A 23,660-nucleotide genomic window follows, 5' to 3' on the forward strand; every position below is an offset into this window, starting at 1 on the left:
ATCCCTGGTCCAGGAAGATTCCACACGCTGCAGAGCAACTAGGCCTATGCTCCACCACTGCTGAGCCCGAGTGCCTAGAGCCTATGCTCTAACAAGAGAGAAGCTGCCACAGAGAAGTCCATGCCCTGAAACAAAGAGTAGCCCCATGTGCCACAACTAGAGAAAGCCACCATGCAGCAGTGAAGACCCATCACACCCAAAAAGTAAAATGATTTAAGATGTGGTACATATATACAATGAAATATCACTCAACCATTATAAAGAATGAAATAATGCTATTTGCAGCAACATGGATGGACTGAGTGAAGCACCTGACAGGGAGAAATATCATATGACATCGCTTATATGTGGAATCCAAAAGGAAATGATACAAATGAACTTACTTAAAAAACAGGAAGAGACTCAAGACTCAGAGAACGAACTTATATGGTTGTTAAGTGTTTGGGATTGACATGTACACATTGCTATATTTAAAATGGATAACCAACAAGGACCTACGGTATAGCACAGGGAACTCTGTTCAGTGTTATGTCTCAGCCTAGATGGGAGGGGAATCTGGGGGAGAATGGATACAAGTATACGTATGGCCAAGTCCCTTTGCTGTTGACCTGAAACTATCACAACAATGTTAATTGGCTATACCCCAATACCAAATAAAAAAAAGAAAAAAAAGCACTGGTCTTCAACATTTTTTAAACTTATTATACAGCAGTAGAAAGTAATATACTTAGATAGCCCCAAAACACTGGTTCTGAGAGGTAGTCTGGCAATCTGATTTTAGTTTTTAGTAAGTAATGATAAAGCTGAATAAAACCTCTTCAGCACTTATACTCAGTATTTGAAGATGTCGTCTGCAACAATTTGAACAACGCTTACATGACCACCCACTCAGAAAAGTGTGACTCAGACCAAGATCAAGAAACGCCAGTTTCCTCTGAGGAACTGATATCTCCTTTACATTCATTCTTTATGGGAAAATGTAAATCTAGCAAAGTTCCCATGTTTGCTTTTGTCACTGGTCACTCGAAGCCAGTTTTGGCTGAATTTCAATATGACTAGACAGTTGTTAAGAAATGCTTCTCTAACTTTCTCTTTGGTTCTTGTCCATTCTTAACTGAACTTTCACCTCAAGTTTTCTGTGCAAGAATGTAAGGAATAAAAATGTATTAGCTTGATCCATATGAAAATGTCAGTATCTCCCCTTTTCTGACCAACAAAATAACAGCTTAGCATAGCTCAATATTTCACAAATACTAAAAAACTTGCTACATCAGATGTTGAAATTACTGAGATAAATAAAACATAATCTGGGCCCTGGGGAAAACTAGATAAGAGGGAGAAAAGAATAAAAGTCATCTAGGTAAGTGGAAATGAAGACAAGTTTGTACAAAACACTGCAGAAGAGAGAATATTAAGGTATCTGAATTGTTTGACAACTCAGATTTTTAAATTGAAGAATAATGAAAAAGCAGAATTTCAATCACCAAGTCTGAGAAAGAACATAACAGACAGGCAGAGAACAAGCACAGAGTGGATACAGAACACAGTAAATTCAAGGAAAGGAAAGGCAGGCCAGACTGGGCAGGAAGGCTTGCCAGGAATGAAGGAGAAATGGCAGCAGGTCCTTAACTGCAGAAAGAGAAACTGAATCCATCCAGAAAGAGAAAGTGAACCCATTACCAGACACAACACTCAAGAGACCCCCTCCTCCATTAATCATCTTACTTTCCTCTCTCCCCTCCACTGGTTCCTTCCCATCAGTCTGTTAAGTATGCCCAAGGCTCTCTCATCTTAAAACAAAAAAACACATCTTCCTTGACTTAAACACTCTCTTAAACCACTGTTCTCTTCCTTTTGCTCTACCATGTAGAAAATACATCTATTTCTTAACCTCTTGTTCATCCTTCCTCTCAACCCACAATGCCTTGCCAGCATGTCCCTCTCCCCCTTCAAAAGACACCACACAACTCTGCTTAATCACTTGAGTTGCCAAACCCAACCCATATTTCAAATCTATTCTACCTGGCATCTTTGGGGATCTGATCATCAGCTACTCTCTACTCATTTAATTGAGGAATCACTTTCTCCTTCCTGGTTCTCCCTTTACTTTTCTGATTATTCTTCAGTTTCTACATGATGCATTTAAAGCCCAATATTCCTTTTGCTCTATAAATTCAGTCTGAAAAATGAAATACTACAATTTCAAGGACAGGCTTATGAGAACACTAAGGAAATATTTAATAGCAAAAACTGCTCAAAAATACACAGAATATACGGTCACTGTAATTGTAGCTCCTGTCACATCTGTCAAACTGTTTGCTGTATGCATTGTCAGCACTGCATTTGATCAACTGTAGGATGGCACCCCACTCCAGCACTCTTGCCTGGAAAATCCCATGGATGGAGGAGCCTGGTAGGCTGCAGTCCATGGGGTCGCTAAGAGTCGGACACGACTGAGTGACTTCACTTTCACTTTTCACCTTCATGCATTGGAAAAGGAAATGGCAACCCACTCCAATGTTCTTGCCTGGAGAATCCCAGGGACGGGGGAGCCTGGTGGGCTGCCGTCTATGGGGTCACACAGAGTCGGACAAGACTGAAGCAACTTAGCAGCAGCAGCAGCAGCAGCAGGATCTTTCAAGGTCTTTATCAACACAGAACCCAACATAGTATCTGCTAAATTTGCAGGCACTCAATACAGATACCACAGAAAAGGCAAACCCATATCATCCTTTCATAGGTATTTTTACCATCACAACCTCTGTATGTTGTAATTTCTTTATTAAATGATAAGACAAGATCAAACTGTCAAAGCTCTTGGCCACTCATTTCAGGACTTGCAATTTTAAGCTTGGAGCAGAGACAATTCCATGTGAATGAAAAACAAGGAACCCATGAACAATATGACTTGATGCCTAGGGACCCAGAAATTACAATTACTGATTTCATTCTCACACACCTGGAGCCATTCTGGGGAGCAGCTCCCAAGAAATTAGTCCAGTGGGAACATAAGCACACAAACAAGTTATATGCTACATTGTAAGCCTGGGCTTCCCAGGTGGCACTAGTCATAAAGAACCTGCCTGCCAATGCATGAGATATAGAAACGTGGGTTCAATCCCTGGTTCAGGAAGATCCTTTGGAGGAGGGCACAGCAACTCACTCCAGTAGTCATGCCTGGAGAATCCCATGGACACAGGAGCCTGGCGGCCTACAATCCATAGGGTTGCAAAGAATCAGACATGACTGAAATGATTTAGCATGCACATAAGCCTAATGCCACATACATATAACAACTACAAGAGTAGCATATAGGTAGGTAAAAATTCAGACTTAAATTGAACAAAGTAGGGAAAACCACTAGACCATACAGGTATGACCTAAACCAAATCCCTTACGATTATATGGTGGAAGTGACAAACAGATTCAAGGGATTAGATCTGATAGAGTGCCTGAAGAACTATGGATGGAGGTTCGTAACACTGTACAGGAGGTGGTGATCAAAACCATCCCTAAGAAGACATGCAAAAAGGCAAAATGGTTGTCTGAGGAGGCCTTACAAATGGCTGAGAAAAGAATAGAAGTGAAAGGCAAAGGAGAAAAGGAAAGATATACCCATCTGAATACAGAGTTCCAAAGAACAGCAAGGAGAGATTAAAAAAAAAAAAAAAGCATTCCAAAGCGATCAATGCAAAGAAATAGAGGAAAATAGAATGCAAAAGACTAGAGATCTCTTCAAGAAAATTAGAGATACCAAGGGAACATTTCATGCAAAGATGGGCACAATAAAGGACAGAAATGATATGGACCTAACAGAAGCAGAAAATATTAAGCAGAGGTGGCAAGAATACACAGAACTATACAAAAAAGGTCTTAATGACCCAGATAATCATAATGGCGTGCCCACTCACCTAGAGCCAGACATCCTGGAATGCAAAGTCAGGTGGGCTTTAAGAAGCATCACTACAAACAAAGCTAGTGGAGGTGATGGAATTCCAGTGGAACTATTTCAAATCCTAAAAAATGATGCTGTGAAAGTGCTGCACTCAAAATGCCAGCAAATCTGGAAAACTCAGCAGTGGCCACAGGACTGGAAAAGTTTTCAATCCAACCCCAAAGAAAGGCAACGGTCAGCAAATGTTGAAACTACTGCACAACTGCACTCATCTTCAGTTCAGTTCAATCACTCAGTCGTGTCCAACTCTTTGCAACCCCATGAACTGCAGCACGCCAGGCCTCCCTGTCCATCACCAACTCCCAGAGTTCACTCAAACTCATGTCCATCAAGTCGATGATGCCATCCAGCCATCTCATCCCTCTGTCGTTCCATTTTCCTCCTGCCCCCAATCCCTCCCAGCATCAGAGTATTTTCCAATGAGTCAACTCTTTGCATGAGGTGGCCAAAGTACTGGAGTTTCAGCTTTAGCATCAGTCCTTCCAATGAACACCTTGGACTTATCTCCTTTAGAATGGACTGATTGGATCTCCTTGCAGTCCAAGGGACTCTCAAGAGTCTTCTCCAACACCACAGTTCAAAAGCATCAATTCTTTGGCACTCAGCTTTCTTCACAGTCCAACTCTCACATCCATACACGACCACTGGAAAAACTACAGCCTTGACTAGATGGACCTTTGTTGGCAAAGTAACGTCTCTGCTTTTTAAAATGCTGGTCATAACTTTGTCATAACTTTCCTTCCAAGAAGTAAGCGTTTTTTAATTTCATGGCTGCAATCACCATCTGCAGTGACTTTGGAGCCCCAAAAATAAAGTCTGTCACTGTTTCCAGTTTCCCCATCTATTTCCCATGAAGTGATGGGACCAGATGCCATGATCTTCGTTTTCTGAATGTTGAGCTTTAAGCCAACTTTTTCACTCTACTCTTTCACTTTCATCAAGAGGCTTCTTAGTTCCTCTTCACTTTCTGCCATAAGGGTGGTGTCATCTGCATATCTGAGATAATTGATATTTCTCCCGGCAATCTTGATTCCAGCTTGTGCTTCTTCCAGCCCAGTGTTTCTCATGATGTACTCTGCATATAAGTTAAATAAGCACTCATCTTACATGCTAGCAAAGTAATGCTCAAAATCCTCCAAGCCTGACTTAACAGTACTGCTAAGTCACTTCAGTCGTGTCCGACTCTGTGCGACCTCATAGACAGCAGCCCACCAGGCTTCCCCATCCCTGGGATTCTCCAGGCAAGAACACTGGAGTGGGTTGCCATTTCCTTCTCCAATGCATGAAAGTGAAAAGTGAAAGTGAAGTCGCTCAGGTGTGTCCGACTCTGTGCGACCCCATGGACTGCCGCCTACCAGGCTCCTCTGTCCATGGGATTTTCCAGGCAAGAGTACTGGAGTGGGGTGCCATTGCCTTCTCCGCTTAACAGTACATGAACCGTGAACTTCCAGATGTTCAAGCTGGATTTAGAAAAGGCCAAGGAACCAGAGATCAAATTGCCAACGTTTGTTGGATTATAGAAAAAGCAAGAAAATTCCAGAAAAACATCTACTTCTGCTTCATTGACTATCCTAAAGTTTTTGACTGTGTGGATCAAAACAAAACTGTGGGAAATTCTTGAAGAGATGGGAACACCAGACCACCTTACCTGTCTCCTGAGAAATCTGTATGCAGGTCAAGAAGCAACAGTTAGAACAAACATGGTACAACAGACTGGTTCCAAATCGGGAAAGGAGTACATCAAGGCTGTATTTTGTCACCCTACTTATTTAACTTATTTGCAGAGTACATCATGTGAAATGCCAGGCAGGATGAAGCACAAGTGGGAACCAAGATCACAGGGAGAAATAACAATAACCTCAGATATGCAGATAACACCACCCTTACGGCAGAAAGCGAAGAACTAAAGAGCCTCTTGATAAAAGTGAAAGATGAGAGGGAAAAAGCTGGCTTAAAACTCAACATTGAAAAAACTAAGATCATGGCATCACTTCATGGGAAATAGATGGGGAAAAAAATGGAAATAGTGACAAGACTTTTATTTTCTTGGGCTCCAAAATCACTGCAGATGGTTACTGCAGCCATAAAATTAGAAGACGCTTACTCCTTGGAAGAAAAGCTATGACCAACCTAGACGGCATATTAAAAAGCAGAGACATTCCTTTGCCGACAAAGGTCTGTCTAGTCAAAGCTTCTGGTTTTTCCAGTAGTCATTATGGATGTGAGAGCTGGACCATAAAGAAAGCTGAGTGCCGAAGAATTGATGCTTTTGAACTGTGGTGTTGGAGAAGACTCTTGAGAGTCCCTTGGACTGCAAGGAGATCCAACCAGTCCATCCTAAAGGAGATCAGTCCTGTATGTTCACTGGAAGGACTGGTGCTGAAGCTGAAGCTCCAATACTTCGGCCACCTGATGCAAAGAACTGACTCAATGTAAAAGAATATGATGCTGGGAAAGATTGAAGGCATGAGGAGAAGGGGACGACAGAGGATGAGATGGTTGGATGGCATCACTGACTCGATGGAATGAATTTGAGCAATTTCTGGGAGGTGGTGATGGACAGGGAAGCCAGGTGTGCTGCAGTCCATGGGGTCACAAAGAGTTGGACACGACTGAGCGACTGAACTGAACTGAGGTAGATGAAAAGATTTTGTCAAACAGGCACACTGAGGATGGGGAGGGCATTCGAGACAGAGTTAACATATATAAAGGCCAGAACTACTCTTAGGTGACTGAAGTACATGACCGCTACAATTTTAAGTTTAAGGGACCCTACCCCTGACCTAGCAATGGCACAGTGTCCTATACGTGAGAGAAACAAACACATATCGATAATACAAGAGCACACACAAGAACAGTCACAACAGTTTTAGTCATTACACTCAAAATGTGAAGAGAAACAAAAACTGATGCCTGTCATGTTATTATGGTCCCCAAGACCACCCCCAGGTTCAGTGACTTAGGAGGAAGACTCACAGGACTCAGCATTTAGGTGTACTCAGCATGTAAGAGGAAGGCTTACTACAGCCGGAGAACAAAGAGCAAAACCAAAGGGAAGCAGCACGTGGCGCAAAGCCTGGGATACCAGGTGGAAATTTCCAAGGGTCTTCCTCCCCAAGGGCATCATGCAGGACACAATTCCCCGGCCACACGCTGTAACAACACGTTTCAGTGTTGCCAACAAAAGCAGCATGGCGCCCCAGGGATTTTACTGAGGGCTGGTCACAGAGGCAGCCTGTGTCTGTAATGTAGCAAAATTCAAGACTCCAAGAGGAAAGCAGATATTCAACACAAACCATATTCCCTGTGCAGTTTAGGCACACTAAATCATTCTTACCAGTTCTTGAAACAGTGAGAACTCAAAATGTAAGTTCCCAGACACTAGTCAAATGACAGCCATGAAGCCTGCCACGTTACCTCTTTTTAGCATATCCATAAGCTTAAGTACAGATAAGCCGTTCACATCTGTAACATGCATTCAGTTCAGTTCAGTCGTGTCCGACTCCTTGCGACCCCATGAATCGCAGCATGCCAGGCCTTGCCTTGAGAACCCCATGAACAGTATGAACAGTAACATGCATTAGATGGATAATTACTCACATCTCTAATGTAGTACTTACTATACAGGAAAAACAACTGCATCTCATCTTACAGAAACCTCACAGATACTAAATTAAGTGGGAGAAAAAAGCTTAAGAGTACATGCTACACGATTTCATTTATAAGAAATTCAATGACAGCCAAAATCAACTGATGACAAAGGAAATCAGAAAAGTATTTGATTGTGGGATGGGGTGGGCTATAGAGTGGAAAGGGCACAAAGGAACCTTATGGAATGTTAGAAATGTTCTGTGTCTTGATCTGTGTGATACATAAAAATAATACATGAACATGTAAAAGTTGATCAAACCATATGGTAACAACTAATGCCTTTTACTGCAAGTACGCCATCACTCAATTTTTTTAAACATTTCTCTTTTTTAATATTTATTTGGCTGCATCAAGTTTTAGTTGCAGCATGCAAACTCTTAGTTCCTTGACTAGGGATCGAACCCCTGCATTGGGAGTGTGGAGTCATAGCCACTGGACCACCAGGGAACTCCCTCGCTCAATTTTCTGAAAGTTCAAGGAGTTGTAGACCAGGGCTCAAACTTGGCCACTAAAGTGAAGTCACAACATCATGGACTCTGTATACTAACTAAGGATCTTGACCTTATTGTGTGACCTTATTGCAGCAGTTCTCAAAGCAAGGTCTATGGACCCACTCTTTCTGAGGTCCACCAAATCAGAAAAACTTCTTGTAATTCTAAGATATCCGCTTCTTTTTTCACTATGCTGACGTTTGCAGTGACGGTACAAAAGCAACAGGAGTAGATAAAACCGGCACCTTAGCAGGAATCAAGGCAATGCCAACCAACTTTAGCAGCAATTACTGTATTCTTTATGCTATGAATTCCCAGAAAAAGCCAGATTTATTTACAAATTTCCTTGGATAAACAGGAGAAGTTTTATTAAATCGCAACCCTTGAGTACATGTCCTAGTATCTATGAGACAAATGGACAAGAGTATAAGGCCCCTGCTTGATACTGAAGTATAATCATGGTCTCAAGAAAAAGTGTTTGTGATTGAGTTTCAAGAAGAATTAGCCTCAGGAGTTCCCTGGTGGTGCAGCAGATAAAAATCTATCTGCCCATGCAAGACACACAGGTTTGATCCCTGGTCTGGAAGATTCCACATGTCACGGAGCAACTAAGCCCACGTGCCATAACTTGTGAGCCCACGAGCCACAACTACTGAGCCTGCATGCTGCAGCTACTGAAGCCTGCACCCCTAGAGCCTGTGCTCTGCAACAAGAGACGTCACCCAGTGAGAAGTCCACATACAGCAACAGAGTAGCTACAGCTCACTGCAACTAGTGAAAAGTCCCTGCTCAGTGATGAAGACCCACTGCGACCAAAAATAAATTTTTTAAAACAGAATGTCTTTTTTTTTCCATGAAACATTTTTTGTACTTGAAAATACAACTGACACGCTATGGTTATCAACTTTGGGTATTTAGCAAACATTATATACCTTGAAAACAGAGTAAGCCTGTAGCCTCAAAAATTAAGTAACTCTCACTATCTGTTGCTAATGATAAAACTAGAGCCTTGGAGAAAAAATAAGAATTCTGGAAACCCTGGATTTGCCACCACTTGAACTTGACACCTTACTCAGTACTTTAGAAGACTTTTCTGATGAGACTGGTGATGCTATTAACCAATGCTACACATAACCACATAACTCAGTGAACCCACATTTGTCAAATGATGTTACATGAGTAGATAGACACCCAAAGCACAACAGGGACAAATGCATTTTGATGTAACACCGCATGAACAGTACATCCATATGGCTTCAGATTTCATGTTGCAACTACAGTCAATCCTTTGTATACCTGAGTTCCTCATCTGCAGATTCAACCAACCACAGAGTAAAAATATCGGGGGAAATATTACAGAAAGTTCCAAAAGGTGAAAGCTGATTTTGCTGTGCAGTGGCAACTATTTAATTGGCATTTACATTGTATTTACAATTATTTACATAGTATTGCGTATTATAAGTAATCTAGAGATGATCTGGTGTAACATTTACAGGACTGTGTATGTTATAGGCAAATACTACATCATTTTATGTAGGGAACTAGAGCATCTGCATTTTGGTATCCACAGTGGTCTTGGAACCCATGTCCCTTGGACCCTGAAGGATGACTCTGACCTTTAAGAAGTTACCACTTGTTGGCACCAATAACCGTAATTATCTGAAAAGGCTATTAGAATATTTCTCTTCTTCCAAAAAAGACCCATGGAACAATCCCAAAACAATTTGGAAAATGGTAGCAGGAACATACATGTCAACAATTACCTTGAATGTAAATGGATTAAATCCTCCAACCAAAAGACACAGACTGGCTGAATGGATACAAAAATAACATCTGTATATATGCTATCTACAAGAGACCTACTTCAGACCTAGGGACACAAACAGACTTAAACCGAGGGGGTGGAAAAAGAGATATTCCGTGCAAATGGAAATCCAAAGAAAGCTGGAGTAGCAATATTCATATCAGATTAATAAACTTTAAAAACTGCTTCAAGAGATAAGGCAGGTCCCCACATTAACAGCAAAGGATCAGTCCAAGAAGAAGATATACCAAATATTCATGCACTCAACACAGAAGCATCTCAATACATAAGCAAATGCTAACAACCATAAAAGGGGAAATCAACAGTAACACAGTAATAGTGGGGGACTCTAACGCCCCACTTATATCAATGAGCAGATAATCCACACAGAAAATAAGCACACGCAAGCTTTAAATGACACAACAGACCAGATAGTCTTAACTGATATTTATAAGACATTCCACCTGAAAGCAGCAGAATACACTTTTTTCTCAATTGCACATTGAACATTCTCCAGGATAGACATCTTGGGTCACAAATCAAGTCTTGGGAAACTTAAGAAAACTAAAAGCATATTAAGCATTTTTCCAACCACAACACTATGAGATTAGAAATCAATTACAGGGAAAAAAATATAAAAATCACAAGCACATGGAGGCTAAACAATACACCACTAAAAAACCAAGAGATTGCTGAAGAAGTCATTTCCTCTCTTACATTCCTACACACTAACAACGCAGGACCAGAAATAGAGATTAAGAAAACAACCCCATTTACTACTACAATAAAAAGAATAAAACATCTAAGAATAAACCTACGTACGGAGAAAAAAGATCTCTACTCAGGAAAGTAGAGTAAAACGATACCTTTTTCTAGTGCAAAAAAATTTTTTTTTTTTACAACTACTTTTTAAACAAGTAGTTGTAAAAAAACCTACTAAAAGCAGAAAAGTAAAACACTGATGAAAGAAATCAAAAATGACAGAAACAGATAAAGATATACCATGTTCGGGGACTGGAAGAATCAATATTGTCAAAATGACTATGTTAACTAAAGCAATACAGATTCAACGCAATCTCTATCAAACTACCAATGACATTTTCCCCAGAATAAAAGACTTTACAACTTGTTAAAAAAACACAAAGACCCCAAACAGCCAAAGCAATCTTGAGAAAGAAAAATGGAGCTGGCAGAATCAGCCACCCTGATGTCAGACTATACTATATACCACAAAGCTACACTAATCAAGACAGTATGGTACTGGCACTGGCACAAAAACAAAAACACAGCTGAATGGTACAGGATAGAAAGCCCAGAGATAAATCCTCACACCTATGCTTACCTAATCTACAACAAGGAGACAAGCATATACAATGAGGACAAGACAGTCTCTTCAGTAAGTGGTGCTTAGAAAACTAGAAGCTACATGTAAAAAAATGAAATTAGAACACTCCCCAACCATACAAAAATAAACTCAAAATGGATTAAAGACCTAAATGTAAGGCTGGACACTGTAAAATTCTTAGAGGCAAACATAGGAAAAACACTCTTTGACAAAAACCTCAGTGAGATCTTTTTTGACCCACCTCCTTGAGTAATGAAAATAAAAACAAAACAAACGGGACCTAATTAAATTAAAAGCTTCTGCACAGAAAAGAAACCACAAACAATATGAAAAGAGAACCCTCAGAATGGGAAAAAGACCCATTTGCAAATATTTGAAAATATCTGCAAACAAAGCAACTGACAAAGACTTATCTCCAAAATACAAGCAGCTCATGCAGCTCAATATTAAAACAAACAATCCAATCAAAAAGTGGGCAGAAGACCTCAACAGACATTTCTCCAGATAAGACATTCAGACAGCCAAGAGGCACATGGAAAGATACTCAACATCACTAATTTTTAGGGAAATGCAAATCAAAACTACAATGAGGTATCACCTCACACAGGTCAGAATAGCCATCATCAAAAAATCTACAAATAACAAATGCTCAAAAAGGTGTGAAAAAAAAGGAACACTCCTACACCACTGGTAAATGTAAACTGATATACCCACTATGGAGAACACTACTGAAGTTCCTTAAACAAACAAACAAAAAAAACTAAAACTGTAACTACCATAGAAAAAAGAAAGTGCTAAGTCGTCTCCGACTCTTGAGATCCAATGACCTACAGCCTGCCAGGCTCCTCTGTCCATGGAATTCTCCAGGGAAGAATACTGGAGTGAGCTGCCATTTCCTTCTCCAGGGGAACTTCCCCGACCCAGGAACTGAACCCAGGTCTCCCACATTGCTCTCCCTGGTGGCTCAGACGGTAGAGTCTGCCTGCAATGCTGCAATGCGGGAGACCCGGTTTGATTCCTGGGTTGGGAAGATTCCCTGGAGAAGGCAACGGCAACCCACTCCAGTCTTCTTGCCTGGAAAATTCCACAGACAGAAGAGCCTGGCAGGCTATAGTTCATGGGGTCGCAAAGAGTCAGACACCACTGAGCGACTTCATCTTCTTTCTCCCGCATTGCAGGCAGATACTTTACCTACTAAGCTAAGTGGGAAGCTTCAAAACCACCATATGACCAAGCAATCCCACTATTAGGCATATATCCTGCGAAAACCATAATTCAAAAGACACGTGTACTCCAATGTTCATTGCAGTACTATTTATAATAGCCAGGACATAGAAACAGCCTAGATGTCTGTATGTGTGAGTCACTAAGTCGTGTCCGACTCTTTGCGACCCCATGGCCTGTAGCCTGCCAGGCTCTTCCGCCCATGGGATTCTCCAGGCAAGAATACTGGAGTAGACTGTCATTCCCTTCTCCAGGGAATCTAGATGTCTATTCACAGATAAATGAAGATGTGGTACATATTTACAATGGAATATTACTCAGGCATAAAAAGGAATGAAATTGGATCATTTGTAGAGACATGGATGGATCTAGAATCTGTCACACAAAGTGAAGTAGGTCAGAAAGAGAAAAACAAATATTGTATACTAACATATGTGCAATCTAGAAAAACGGTACAGATGTACCTATTTGCTGAGGAGGAACAGAGATGCAGATGATGAAGACAGACATGTAGACACAGGCAGGGGAGAAGGGGAGAGTGGGACGAATTGAGAGAGTATCACTGATGCATATAAACTACCACATGTAAAACAGATAGCTAGTGGGAAGCTGCCGGAAAGCAACAGGGAGCTCAGCTTGGTGCTCTGTGATGACCTACACGGGTGGCATGGGTGTGGGGTGGGAGGGAGGTCCAAGAGGGAGAGGATATACATATACAGATATGTATATATACACACACACATATATATATACACACACACACATATATATGTCCAAGAGGGAGGAGATACATATAGCTGATTCACTTTGTTGTACAGCAGAAACACAACATTATAAAATAATTACATCCCAACAATAAGGACTTCCTTAAAGCTCAAATGGTAAAGAAACCTGCCTGTGATGCAAGAGACCAGGGTTCAATCTCTGAGTTGGGAAGTTCCTCTGGAGAGGGGAATGGCAATCCCCTCCAGTATTCTTGCTTGGAGAATTCCATGGACAGAGAAGCCTGGCGGGCTGCAGTCCATGGGATCACAGAGAGTCCTAACACGACTGAGCGATTGACTAACACACACACACACTCCAATAAAAATTAAGTAACCCTCCAAAATTTTTCCTCTTCCAACTATATACTTGTGTTTGAGACCAAAATTTCCCTATATACAACTAAAATGACACATGGCAACAGATTAAATACAGAGGCACACAACAAAATTCAGCTATTACAACAGATACTAAAGAGATTAGCAAAAAATGTAGACGCTCACTTTTCTCACTCATTTTTTTGTTTTGGGAAATATAATTATTAATACGTAATGGATTTGTTATTTTTTAATGACTAGTAGATAAATGGTTTCAGTTTAAATTTCTAATGGTAAGTATTAGCAGATATGATCCACATGCACAAAAGCTCTTGAGGCTCTCAAAATTTTAAGAAGTGTACAAGAATCCTGAGATGAAAATGCTTTGAGAACCACTGCCTTATGGAGTAGCTGATCAAATTTGCACTTTTCAAAGATCTTTTAAGAACATCTCAGAAGGAATGCAAACATCCTGAAAGGCTCAAGAAAACATCTATAAGATTCGACAGGGCACAATGAACTTGGTAAAACAAACAAACAAAAAGTTCCAAAATAGAATGTGAGAGAGGAGAGTTTCATAGGATGTCAGAGCTCAAGAATTTAAGAGAGGACTAAAGGGTGAGGTAGTCAGGACTGGAGGAGGGTTACTCTGTAGGAAGCTAAGGAAAGCCAGTGAGGCTGGTTGCTGGAGGAGGCTGCTGAACCAGGAAGATGTACTGCTCTCACATCTCTCTGAATGTAAGAGAGACAGGACCATGTTCACCGACAGAGATGAACCATGTGGTAGGGACAACCGACCCAGAGGTCCCTAAGGTATCAGAGAAGACGGACACCAGGACAAAAAACTGCTCTTTGAACAGGGATGAGGACACTCCTTCAATAGCCAGAGAAAAGGGACAGTAAAGGAAGCTCAGCCCAACTAGAGAGGGCAAGAATAGGGCCTCTAATGCCAAGCGCCCAGAGCCTTCTGATTCTTCTGTTCATCACAAGAATGGAACCTCTCTCAGTCTCATTACAAGAGACGCTTAGCAAAACTGAAAATCCTTCCTTAAGCTAATGTTTAACAAGGTACTAGGACTCAAATCAGGATCCCAAACTATGAACCTCCTCTTCCTTCTGCATCAAGGCAGCCTGAGCAACATGAGGAGGACAGGAAAGAGCAGGTCAGGGAAACGCTCTGTAACAACTCTGAAGCTGTGGGGGAGCCTCTTACAAGGCAGGGGAAGACTGTTCTTAACGTCCTCTGAAACATCCAGAAGCTTTAGCACTAAGAGAACCTCCGGAACTCGGGCAGGGCACTGGGAGCAGGAACAGCAGCAGGATGGTGGAGCTGGCGTAAGCGCCTGACCGGCAGAGACAAATTCAGCCTCTTCAAGCCCAGAGTGCCAAGGGAAGTTTGAATTTCACCTTAAAACTCCTGTATTTAATCAGTAACACCTCAGTAGTTACTCTGTGGAGGGGTGGGCAGGGGGTTAGAAAGGATACAGGCAAAGACCCTCTGATCCAGAGCTCACCACTCAGCTTGGGAGATACAACTACACATTAAGACCCAAGGACCAAGGGTCTGAGGGATATGTCTGGGGAACAATACAGCCATTAGTATGGCGTAGCTCCACAAAGAGTGGTGGCTGTGAACAGGCAGGAATAACTAAGGAGGAAGGCAGGAAAAGCAGACTGAAAATATTCATCCAAGGGATACCTGAACTAGTGGCAGAAATGGGAATGGAGAACAGATGAAAGGATCCATGGGCCAAGAGTTAAATCACATCAAGGCTTTATTGTTATAGGAGCTGGGGAGAGGTTTCTGAAGGAAAGCTATAGGTATTTATTTACCTAGCATCCATCTGTACTGGGGCCTTCGGGGTTAAAAGGAAAAAAAAAACCCAAAACACTCAAACACAGTTCTTTCCCCCAAGAGGACACCAGCATCTAGTCAGAAAAAAAAAACACTCGTAATTGGAGGGAACAGAATTAGATTAGCCCCAGGAGGAGAAGAAAGGGAAGACGTTGGCTGTTTTGAGATCGTCTGCATTTAATATGCCTCACAAAAACATTCATTCAGTAGGCTGATCAGAACCATGGTTCTTGAGAACAATCAGGACTATAAAGAGCTCAACCTAAAACTCGAAAAGCAGTGCTACAGGAATACACAGGCCCCTGTGAAAGAGTACAGAAATGAGCAGTAGAATGAGCCACAATGAATGTGGGCTTCGGGGGCGGGGGGTGTAAGTGCCAAGACAAGAAAAGACCAGACAGAAGAGAACTAGGAAAAGGAAGCCATTGAGTCTTAGGAACCAAGTGGAAATTTTAAGTAAGATGAGATAATCAGAGACCTACATAGCAAAGGACAAGGTGCGTGAATTCCAGAAACACTTGTCTGGAAATAGAGAGACCTGGGTTCCAGTTTTGGCTCTATCATCGCCTCACTGTATAAATGACCCCTTTTCATTCTCAGCTTAAATCTCCTCGTCCGTGAAAATAGTGAGACACTATCATCTGGACTTGGTGTCAACTCAGAGTTATACCAGGGAGGCAGAGAGGTCTCCAACACCTCCTGAGCTTTAAAATAATTCCAAAATTACAGCTTAAAAACAAAGTCTCCGGAGAAAGGGCAGACTCAAGAGACAGATGGTGTCAGATCCAGAAGCACAAAGCCAGAATGCAGAGAGCACAGGTGTTAAGCAGTAAGAGATTAAGTGTTCAGTCAAAAGACACCAAAAAAACCCAACCTGCCCTTCAAGGTAACTGCTTTGCTTCCACAAGGGGAGAGCTACTCCCACACCTCATCAAAGAGACTTCAGGCCATTGTGCTAAACCTGTCAGGATGGGATCTTTGTCAGCATATTACGCTGGCCAAGAATAAGGAAACCAGTAGCACTATTGAAGTCAAGTTACTCCCAGAATCAGCAGCTAGATGCAACTGTGACCCATTTTTAGCACACAAATCAATCTTCAGATCTGTCCTCTGGGAATTCTCCAGTTACTTCAAGGAAAGTCATCACAAAATGCCTTAAAAATCACAAGAGAGTGTTAATTCACTGTAGTCGAAAACAAAAACGGTACTCTAACCATACAGGAATACTGAAAACTAAAGCAGAATGCAGAGGCTATACATGCCTAAGCGTTCTTCTGCATCACTGAAAGCAAAGCTCAACCTTACTTAGTCAGGAATATTACCTCCACACCTGTGTTACTTAAAATTGCATTCTACTGGGTTGGCCAAAAAGATGATGTTGCAGAAAAACCCAAACTTTTTGGCCAACCAATATATTAAGAAAACAAACTAATCCCTAACAAGAGCCTTTTTAAATCCCAATAACAAAATTGAAAACTATGCCAACAATGTAAAATTAACACTCTCAAACTTGGAAATGGCTTTTTATGGGAAATCATATAATTTTCCTATAAGAAATATGAAATGTTTACTTATTATATATACCTTCAAGTTCAATTGTTTCAGCCAGTTTACTGTAATTGAAAAATGCCTCATTTTGGCGGTCCTATCTTGAACATAAAAATTTCCAGCATTTGGAATCTGTGCGCTTACAGAGGATGACAAGCTCTCATGCAGGAATAACTAAAATCAGGCTTCAACACTGGCAGGAAAGAAAACAAAGAGCATTCCCAAAGCAGCAGGTGTGGGGGCAAAGGAGGTGCGGCCAGCAGAATGCAAATACTGAAAGGGTGCAATCAGTGTCTCCTGGTTTAATTCAAACAGAGACGAGCAAAAATTCTTTATGTGACTTCCTCCACTCCAACCTCTTAGCCCAACCCTCTTTCCTATCCCACATCCCCTACCCCAGGGCTTTCTGGCAAGCTCTTCCCAGAGTCCATACAGCTTAGATACTACTGCCCAGGAAAAGGAGATTTGCAGAACAGGATGGGATTAGCACAGCTCTGCCACAGCAGAGAAAATATCTTGCTATTTGATCTCATGATTCTCTTACTGCCTCCAACCACGAGCTACTGAAGACAGCAGCCTAAATGTGAATATCTGGGTTTGGCATGTATCTCTATCCCAAACTTTAAAGGCAGAAATACTACCCACTAATTAACCTGCCCTTTAAACAAACACATAACAATTTTAGGAAACAGTCATTTAGCTGAAAACAATAAGAAACTCTGCACAGTTATTATCTAGCAAATAAACACTAAAATTCCAGTGCAGACCTACTCCAGTCATCTCACCTTTCCCCTCCAACACCAGATTCACAAGAGTGAATTCATGGCTGAGTGGCCTGTAAAGGTAACTAAAGAAGCAGGAGGGGACAGGTAACACTTTAAAGTTTTCATCTTCCCCAAAACTTCCCAGTTCACAGGTTAAAAAGAAAAGTTATCTGGTTTGTATTTGAGTCTGCATTCTCATGGAAAAAATTCCCTTTGGCAAGTCTCTGAACATTGTCTTTACTTCTTTATGTTTAAATCCTTTGGGAATAAGATACAGAAATAAAGGCACATATCTTTTTACATCTGCCAGTGTGGCTTATACACTGCAAGAAGGATTCTAACTTGTCCAGAATGAAACCCCAGCCCCTCATTTCTGGTACAAGAGCTCTTTTTATGTCCTAGGAGCTTATTCCAGATTTTACCACGCACTGCTAAAATCCTTATTAATTCTTCCTGGGAATCTAAGAGACAGGATTATGGGAATTTTAGCTAAGAGAGAAAAGCTAAGATTTAATAAGCCCCATTCTACTTTTATAACTCTACAACAATCATATGATTTCAAATACGTCTTTTCTCAGAAGGAAAAAGGTGGCTGAAATTTAACTGTCCTGAAAGAGGACAATCTTTTGTGCAGAGGGCTAGGAGGGTCACCCCCACAGTGGGAGGAGCCTGACTTCTCCAGACCTCTGGCGCTCTCAGAATCGGCTAAACTGCTCTGACACATATCATGGAATGATAGACACAGCACATTCCTCCTGACATCAGCACCACAGCACTAATGCTCGGAAGACCCACACTGACTTCCACAGCAACCCAGGTTCCCTCCAATGCAGTTAAAGCTCACTCTTGCCTATGAGTGAGACCAGCCCATAGACCACTACCTTTTCTGTACAATATATACCACCAATAACCCTCTTGACCCCTCTAACATACTAGAATACACACAGTATCATAGGCTGAACTACCGCACCAGAAAGACCTAGGTTCACACAACCAGTTTTATCACTTGGTGGCCTTGTGATTTGATTTCTAAGCCTGTTTCATCACCTGCAAAACGGGGAGGGGGAAATCTAAAAGAGACCTTTTGAGACAAAGATCCCAAACTAGCTCTCAGGTTAAATACAATCTTCAGAGACTTTGATTCATCACAATGTTTTCAATTTTTTAGTTGTTACATTTATGAATTAAGAGACTGGCGGCTTAGCTAGGAAAAAACAAAAGATCCATGAACTCTGGCCCCCCATTTCTACATAGCCAACAACCAGCTACTGGCTCTCCTTTAAGCAAATTCTGTAGTTCAGGGGGCACTGCTCCTCTTTCTTTCCCTATACTCATTTATGTTACCTCAGGCCCCTGGAGGGATTTGGGTCTGTAGCCCATTTTAATTTTTAAAAACAAAATAAATAGCTTGGGTGACCCCATGAAAATACTTACAAAGACAGCTATTATCATTAGCCTGGAGTCTTACTGCTGTGATCACCTTCCTCCACTTCCTGCCTCACAGACACTGGAAAGCATATCACAGCAAAGACAAGACCATAGAACCCTGCCTTCACTGAGTGCCTATAGGCCCAATCCAAGCTGCTCTCTGTTTCCACGATCCCTCAGCACATACACTAACTCTCTAACCTCCTGCCTGCTGCACAGGCTGGCACAGATCCCCTTCCCCAAAGGGGAGCCTGGCCAGGAAGATGTTCCTAAGGCCACCCACGGGAGAAGGGAAAGCAAGTATTTCCACATCGTTAATACAGAGTGACTTACACACAAGGCAGTCAGCTTCACATCCTGCTTCTAACATACTGAGCATGTACTGCGGCCAGACCACTGCTCAAGCTTAGATTACATCACCGTGGCAAGAGCCAAACTCTAGAGCAAGGGGCTCTGGGAACACAGTGTCGTCCCAAGCAAGCTCGAAGAGGAGGGTTGGCCCTGAACTCTCCTGTCCCCGGGGGGTTGGGGGTGGGGGTGGGGGGGTGGAAGCCGACAGCCCAGAGCTCCGCGGAGCTCCAGAAGCAGAACTGCCTTCCACTCCCCTTCCACCTACGAGCAAAATCAACCAACCAGGGAAACCACCGCCAGCCCGAGGTTTCCAAGGTTTCCTTCCGCTTGTTTGGATGTATTTTTGTTTTTAGCCCAGCGTGGGTCCCTAGGCTCAATCACAACCTGAGCGTTAAGGGTGCACACCCTCCTCAGGAGACACTCGCGGCCAGCTAGCACATGTCAGCGCTGTCACCTGGGGGGCAGACCCGAGGCGGGCAGTGCACCTGGGGCTTCAGCTCCGACCTGCTCGCCCCTCACCAGCACATGACGCTGGCCAGCCGCGTACTCAGGTGCCAGCAAGAGCGCGAGGCGGCTGATCGGTAGCCAGGGAGACCAAGGGAGGCAGCTGCCAGCAAAACGCAGCGCTAAGCACAGCCCAGCCCGGCCTGTGGGACGGCTGGGGGAGGGTGTCAGGCCTCCGCGTCCCCGCCCCCCACCCCCACCCCGGGGCTCTGAAAGCTGCTGTCCCAAGTCCTCGTGCTTCCCACCCGCCTCAGAAGGGCAACACCGTGCAAAGGGGGGTAAGGCCTGCAGGAAGCTGAGTGCCACCAAAAACTAACCCATGCACGCCAGGACTTGCTCCTGAGCCCCAGGTTTGGCTCGGACTTCTAGGTCCCCGGGGTGGCACTGAGCCACTTACAAGAACCCTGGCCTGGACCCTGGGGGGATGATGCAAGAAAGTCAGGGTCGCCTTGACTGTAAACACCACCCACACGAGAAAAAAGCCAGAGAATGGGGCCACGTGGTACAACCCACGGGGAGCAAACTCCTGGGTCTGCGTCCCCACTCCCCCCGGGATTCCAGGCAGGCAAAGGCCTTCCTAACCCCTGACTGGCCAGGCCAAGCAATCCGGCTGTCCCCTAAGGCAAACCCGGGACCAGGGCGGGGCCCCACGCCAAGCCCCCCACGCGAGTCTGGGCACCTGGCCCAGTCCAGGGCTGAGGGGAGAATGACAAGGCCAAGGTCACTTGCACGCTTCTCCGCTACCTAGAGAGCCCGGGTTAGGAAAAAAGAGTCTGGCGCGGCCTAGCTTGGCTCCACGGGCGCCTCCATATCCTGCAAGACCCATGCCTATGCCTCCAGGACCCAGCTCACCTGCGCGGCTCCCCAGCTCCAAGCCGCGCCGCACGTGCAGGTCAACCCACCCACTGGTGCTGGACCCCACCTAGCCAACCCTGCCCCAGTATTCCAGCTCCAGCAGAACGTGTGAAGCCACGTGACCTCCTGGGCCGGGGAAGCGCGTGCAGAAGGCACGAGGGGCCTAATCCCTCCGCCTTAAAGGAGCCGCGCCCACTGCCGTCGTGGCGGTCTCCCGTGACCCGGGGCCCTGCGCGAGGGCCTATGTCGCCTGCGGCCCGGCCCCGCCCCGCCCTACCCCGCTGCCCACTGGGTACGAACGAGGCTCGCGTGGGACGTGGCGAGGCAAGTGAGCTCCCGGCGCCGGTGGCTTCGGCTCTCACGTGCGACGGCTGTGGGAGAAGGAAAAGTTCCGGGCGCGGAGGCGCCCTTCCGTCCGGTCAGCTCCCGTCTGGACATACACTCGAGGCCGACGGGAGTCTGCAGCGCAGCTCGGAGGCCTCACCGGCCGCCCCCGGAGGGCCGCGGCGCCTTTAAGCCCAAAGGCCCTGAGTCACGAGGAGGCTCCCTACCCCTCCTTCGCCACACACCCCTCCACGAGGCCCCACGCCCGCAGGCACGTGACCCGTGCCCCGCCCGGGACTCGCGCGCACGGGTGGGGGCGGGGGAGGAGGGGACCGCGGTACCGGCCGAGGCTGCGCGCGGACCGTTAGCTACCGCGGCCCCGACCGCGGCCCCGCCCAGCCCCGCCCCGGCGGGCGGCGGGCAGCTCTTACCAGTGGAAACGCCATGGGGATGGCGTGGCCCTGCGGGACGGACGGACCGGCCGGCGGGCGGCTGACCGGCTCAGCGAGGGACGCGCAGACACGTGGGCACTATTTTTGCAGCGAGCCGCTCACAGCGCCGCACTCGCGGCCGCTTATAAAGCCCCGCCGAGCCGCTCCCCCCACCCCCCCACGGCCGGATGCGAAGCACCTGTGTCGGCCCCGCCCGGGGCCCCGCCCCTTCCAGCAGGCCGGGCCGAGGGCTCAGCCGCCCACCCAGAGCCGGGCGCCCAGTTGGGGGCGCGCTCGGCACCCCGCACCCTGCCCCCCGCCCCAGGAGTTCAGGGGTCCAAGTGGAGCATGCCACTCACCTAGTGACCCTGATCACGTCCCTTATCTCTTAGGGCCTCAGTTTATCCCTTACAGAGCGCCATTTACAAGCCCCTGCGACGGGGCGGCAACGCGCTTTGTCAATAAAGCTGTCTTTACGGTGTCCAAGCTCCTTTTCTGCCAAAGAACCCCTCCTTGGAGACAGCCTGCGCGACGCGCCCCTGTCCAACCCCACTCCCCGGTTCCAGCAGGCGTGCTCACCTAGATCGGCTGCTTCGTGTGCTGGACCGGGGGTGGACTGCGCGGGCGTCAGGGGATTCCGGAAAGTTCCAAGGACATCAGGGATCCCCTTATGGACTGTAGTTCCCCGGGAAGCCGCTTCCGACGCTCTTTCCAGACTGCGAAAGGAAAACTTCCTGGAGAGTGGAGGAGGGACCCGGCGGTGGGGTCAGACTGTGGTCAGGGAGGGCGTCTTTGGGGTAGGAGCGGACCCCGGGCTGAAACCCCGGGCAGGTACGGAAACGGAGGTGGCATTCCAGGCAGAAGGGCAGGCGAAAGCTGAGAAAGAGTGCAGAACAGAGAAGCTCCTGACCAGGGCAGAGGATAATGCGTGCTGATACCGCAGGAGGCAAGCTTGGGCCCAGTTCGTGAAGGGCCTTTATTTTGCAGACATCTGGGAACTATTAAAAATGGTGAACAGGAGAATGATAGTATCAGATATCTTTTAAGATGTTACTGCAGACTTCGTAGAGGTTTGACAGTGAAAGGGGAGAAATAAAGGACTGTGGTAGGGAGAAAAGGGATGGGCGTTGTTGAGCCTAAGTGTTCACGTATATTACCTCAGCATCACCATCATACTATTTTATAAAGCACTTACTCTGCTTAAGGTTCCTCCTGGCAGTTGGGGAGACAGGTCTGCTGCCTTCCTGGCAGGCTGATGAGGTTGGCCTGGATCTAATGGATGAGGGGAGGGAGTCAAGGTCTAGCTTTTTGTGGTGGGAGGATTAATGGGAGAAAGGGTAGGAACAGACGCTGGCGTAGTAAGTCCACAGAAGGACTCAGAGTGACAGTGAGAGCTGGCCAGTCTCCATCCGTAGAATGTCCCCGTGCAGGAGCTCCCATGGGTTGCTGAGGTTCTGGGCAGAGAGGTGATGGCGGCAGGGGAGTGCAAGAGGGGACCCTGGCACCCCCTAGCCATAAACTGCTCCACTCTCTCTTCCCCTTCAGAGGGGCTGCTTGAGCATTTCCCCCTCCCTCCTGAAGATGCCCCATTTCAGCTGCCCAGGAATTCCCTGCCTCCTGGTTTAGTTTCCCTGGAACCCTCCCACACCAGCCCTATCTGGAGCTCTTCCTTCTCTACGAGCAACCCACCCACAAGTCCCACCCTGGCTCACAAACAGTGTAGAACAACTCATCTGAGGTGATGTATCTTGCTTGTCCTCTCAGGGAGTGCCACACCCGGATACCTACAGCACAGGAGCCAACTGAGGGTGTATGGCAGCACCAGGAAGGCCCCAGTTACATCTAAGGAGGATTAGCTGATGGATGCTGTGCAGGAATGACATCTCAGCCCGGCCGAATCTTTCAAGACAAGCTGGAGAAGCAGTTTTTGTGTTTTTGGGGGGTTTTTTTAATGTGCAATCTTCCTAATTTTAAATTTGGTCATTAATTCAAAGAATCAAGCCCAGCCTATCCAGGGGCCTCATGCAGCTCATGCTTTTTCTTCCCTGACC

The 23,660-nt window shown here is 45.2% G+C and overlaps 1 protein-coding gene across 10 annotated transcripts in view; it reads right to left on the minus strand.

Moving 5' to 3' along the window:
* The window catches only part of CPEB1 (cytoplasmic polyadenylation element binding protein 1), a 110,277-nt gene extending 87,937 nt beyond the window's left edge, over nt 1-22,340 (minus strand). For 6 of the 10 annotated variants that reach the window (XM_061394022.1, XM_061394016.1, XM_061394014.1 and 3 more), the window contains exon 1: nt 21,155-21,292. In XM_061394022.1, coding sequence (XP_061250006.1) covers nt 21,155-21,292 — 138 coding nt within the window. Of the gene's footprint in view, nt 1-20,851; nt 20,983-21,154; nt 21,293-21,609; nt 21,687-21,968; nt 22,154-22,188 lie in introns of those variants that run through there. The other 4 variants (XM_061394023.1, XM_061394024.1, XM_061394018.1 and 1 more) reach the window with 4 other exon arrangements.
* Nucleotides 22,341-23,660: the final 1,320 nt, after the last annotated feature.

The sequence above is a fragment of the Bos javanicus genome, chromosome 21 (genome assembly GCF_032452875.1).
Source record: "Bos javanicus breed banteng chromosome 21, ARS-OSU_banteng_1.0, whole genome shotgun sequence".
Taxonomy (NCBI): domain Eukaryota; kingdom Metazoa; phylum Chordata; class Mammalia; order Artiodactyla; family Bovidae; genus Bos; species Bos javanicus.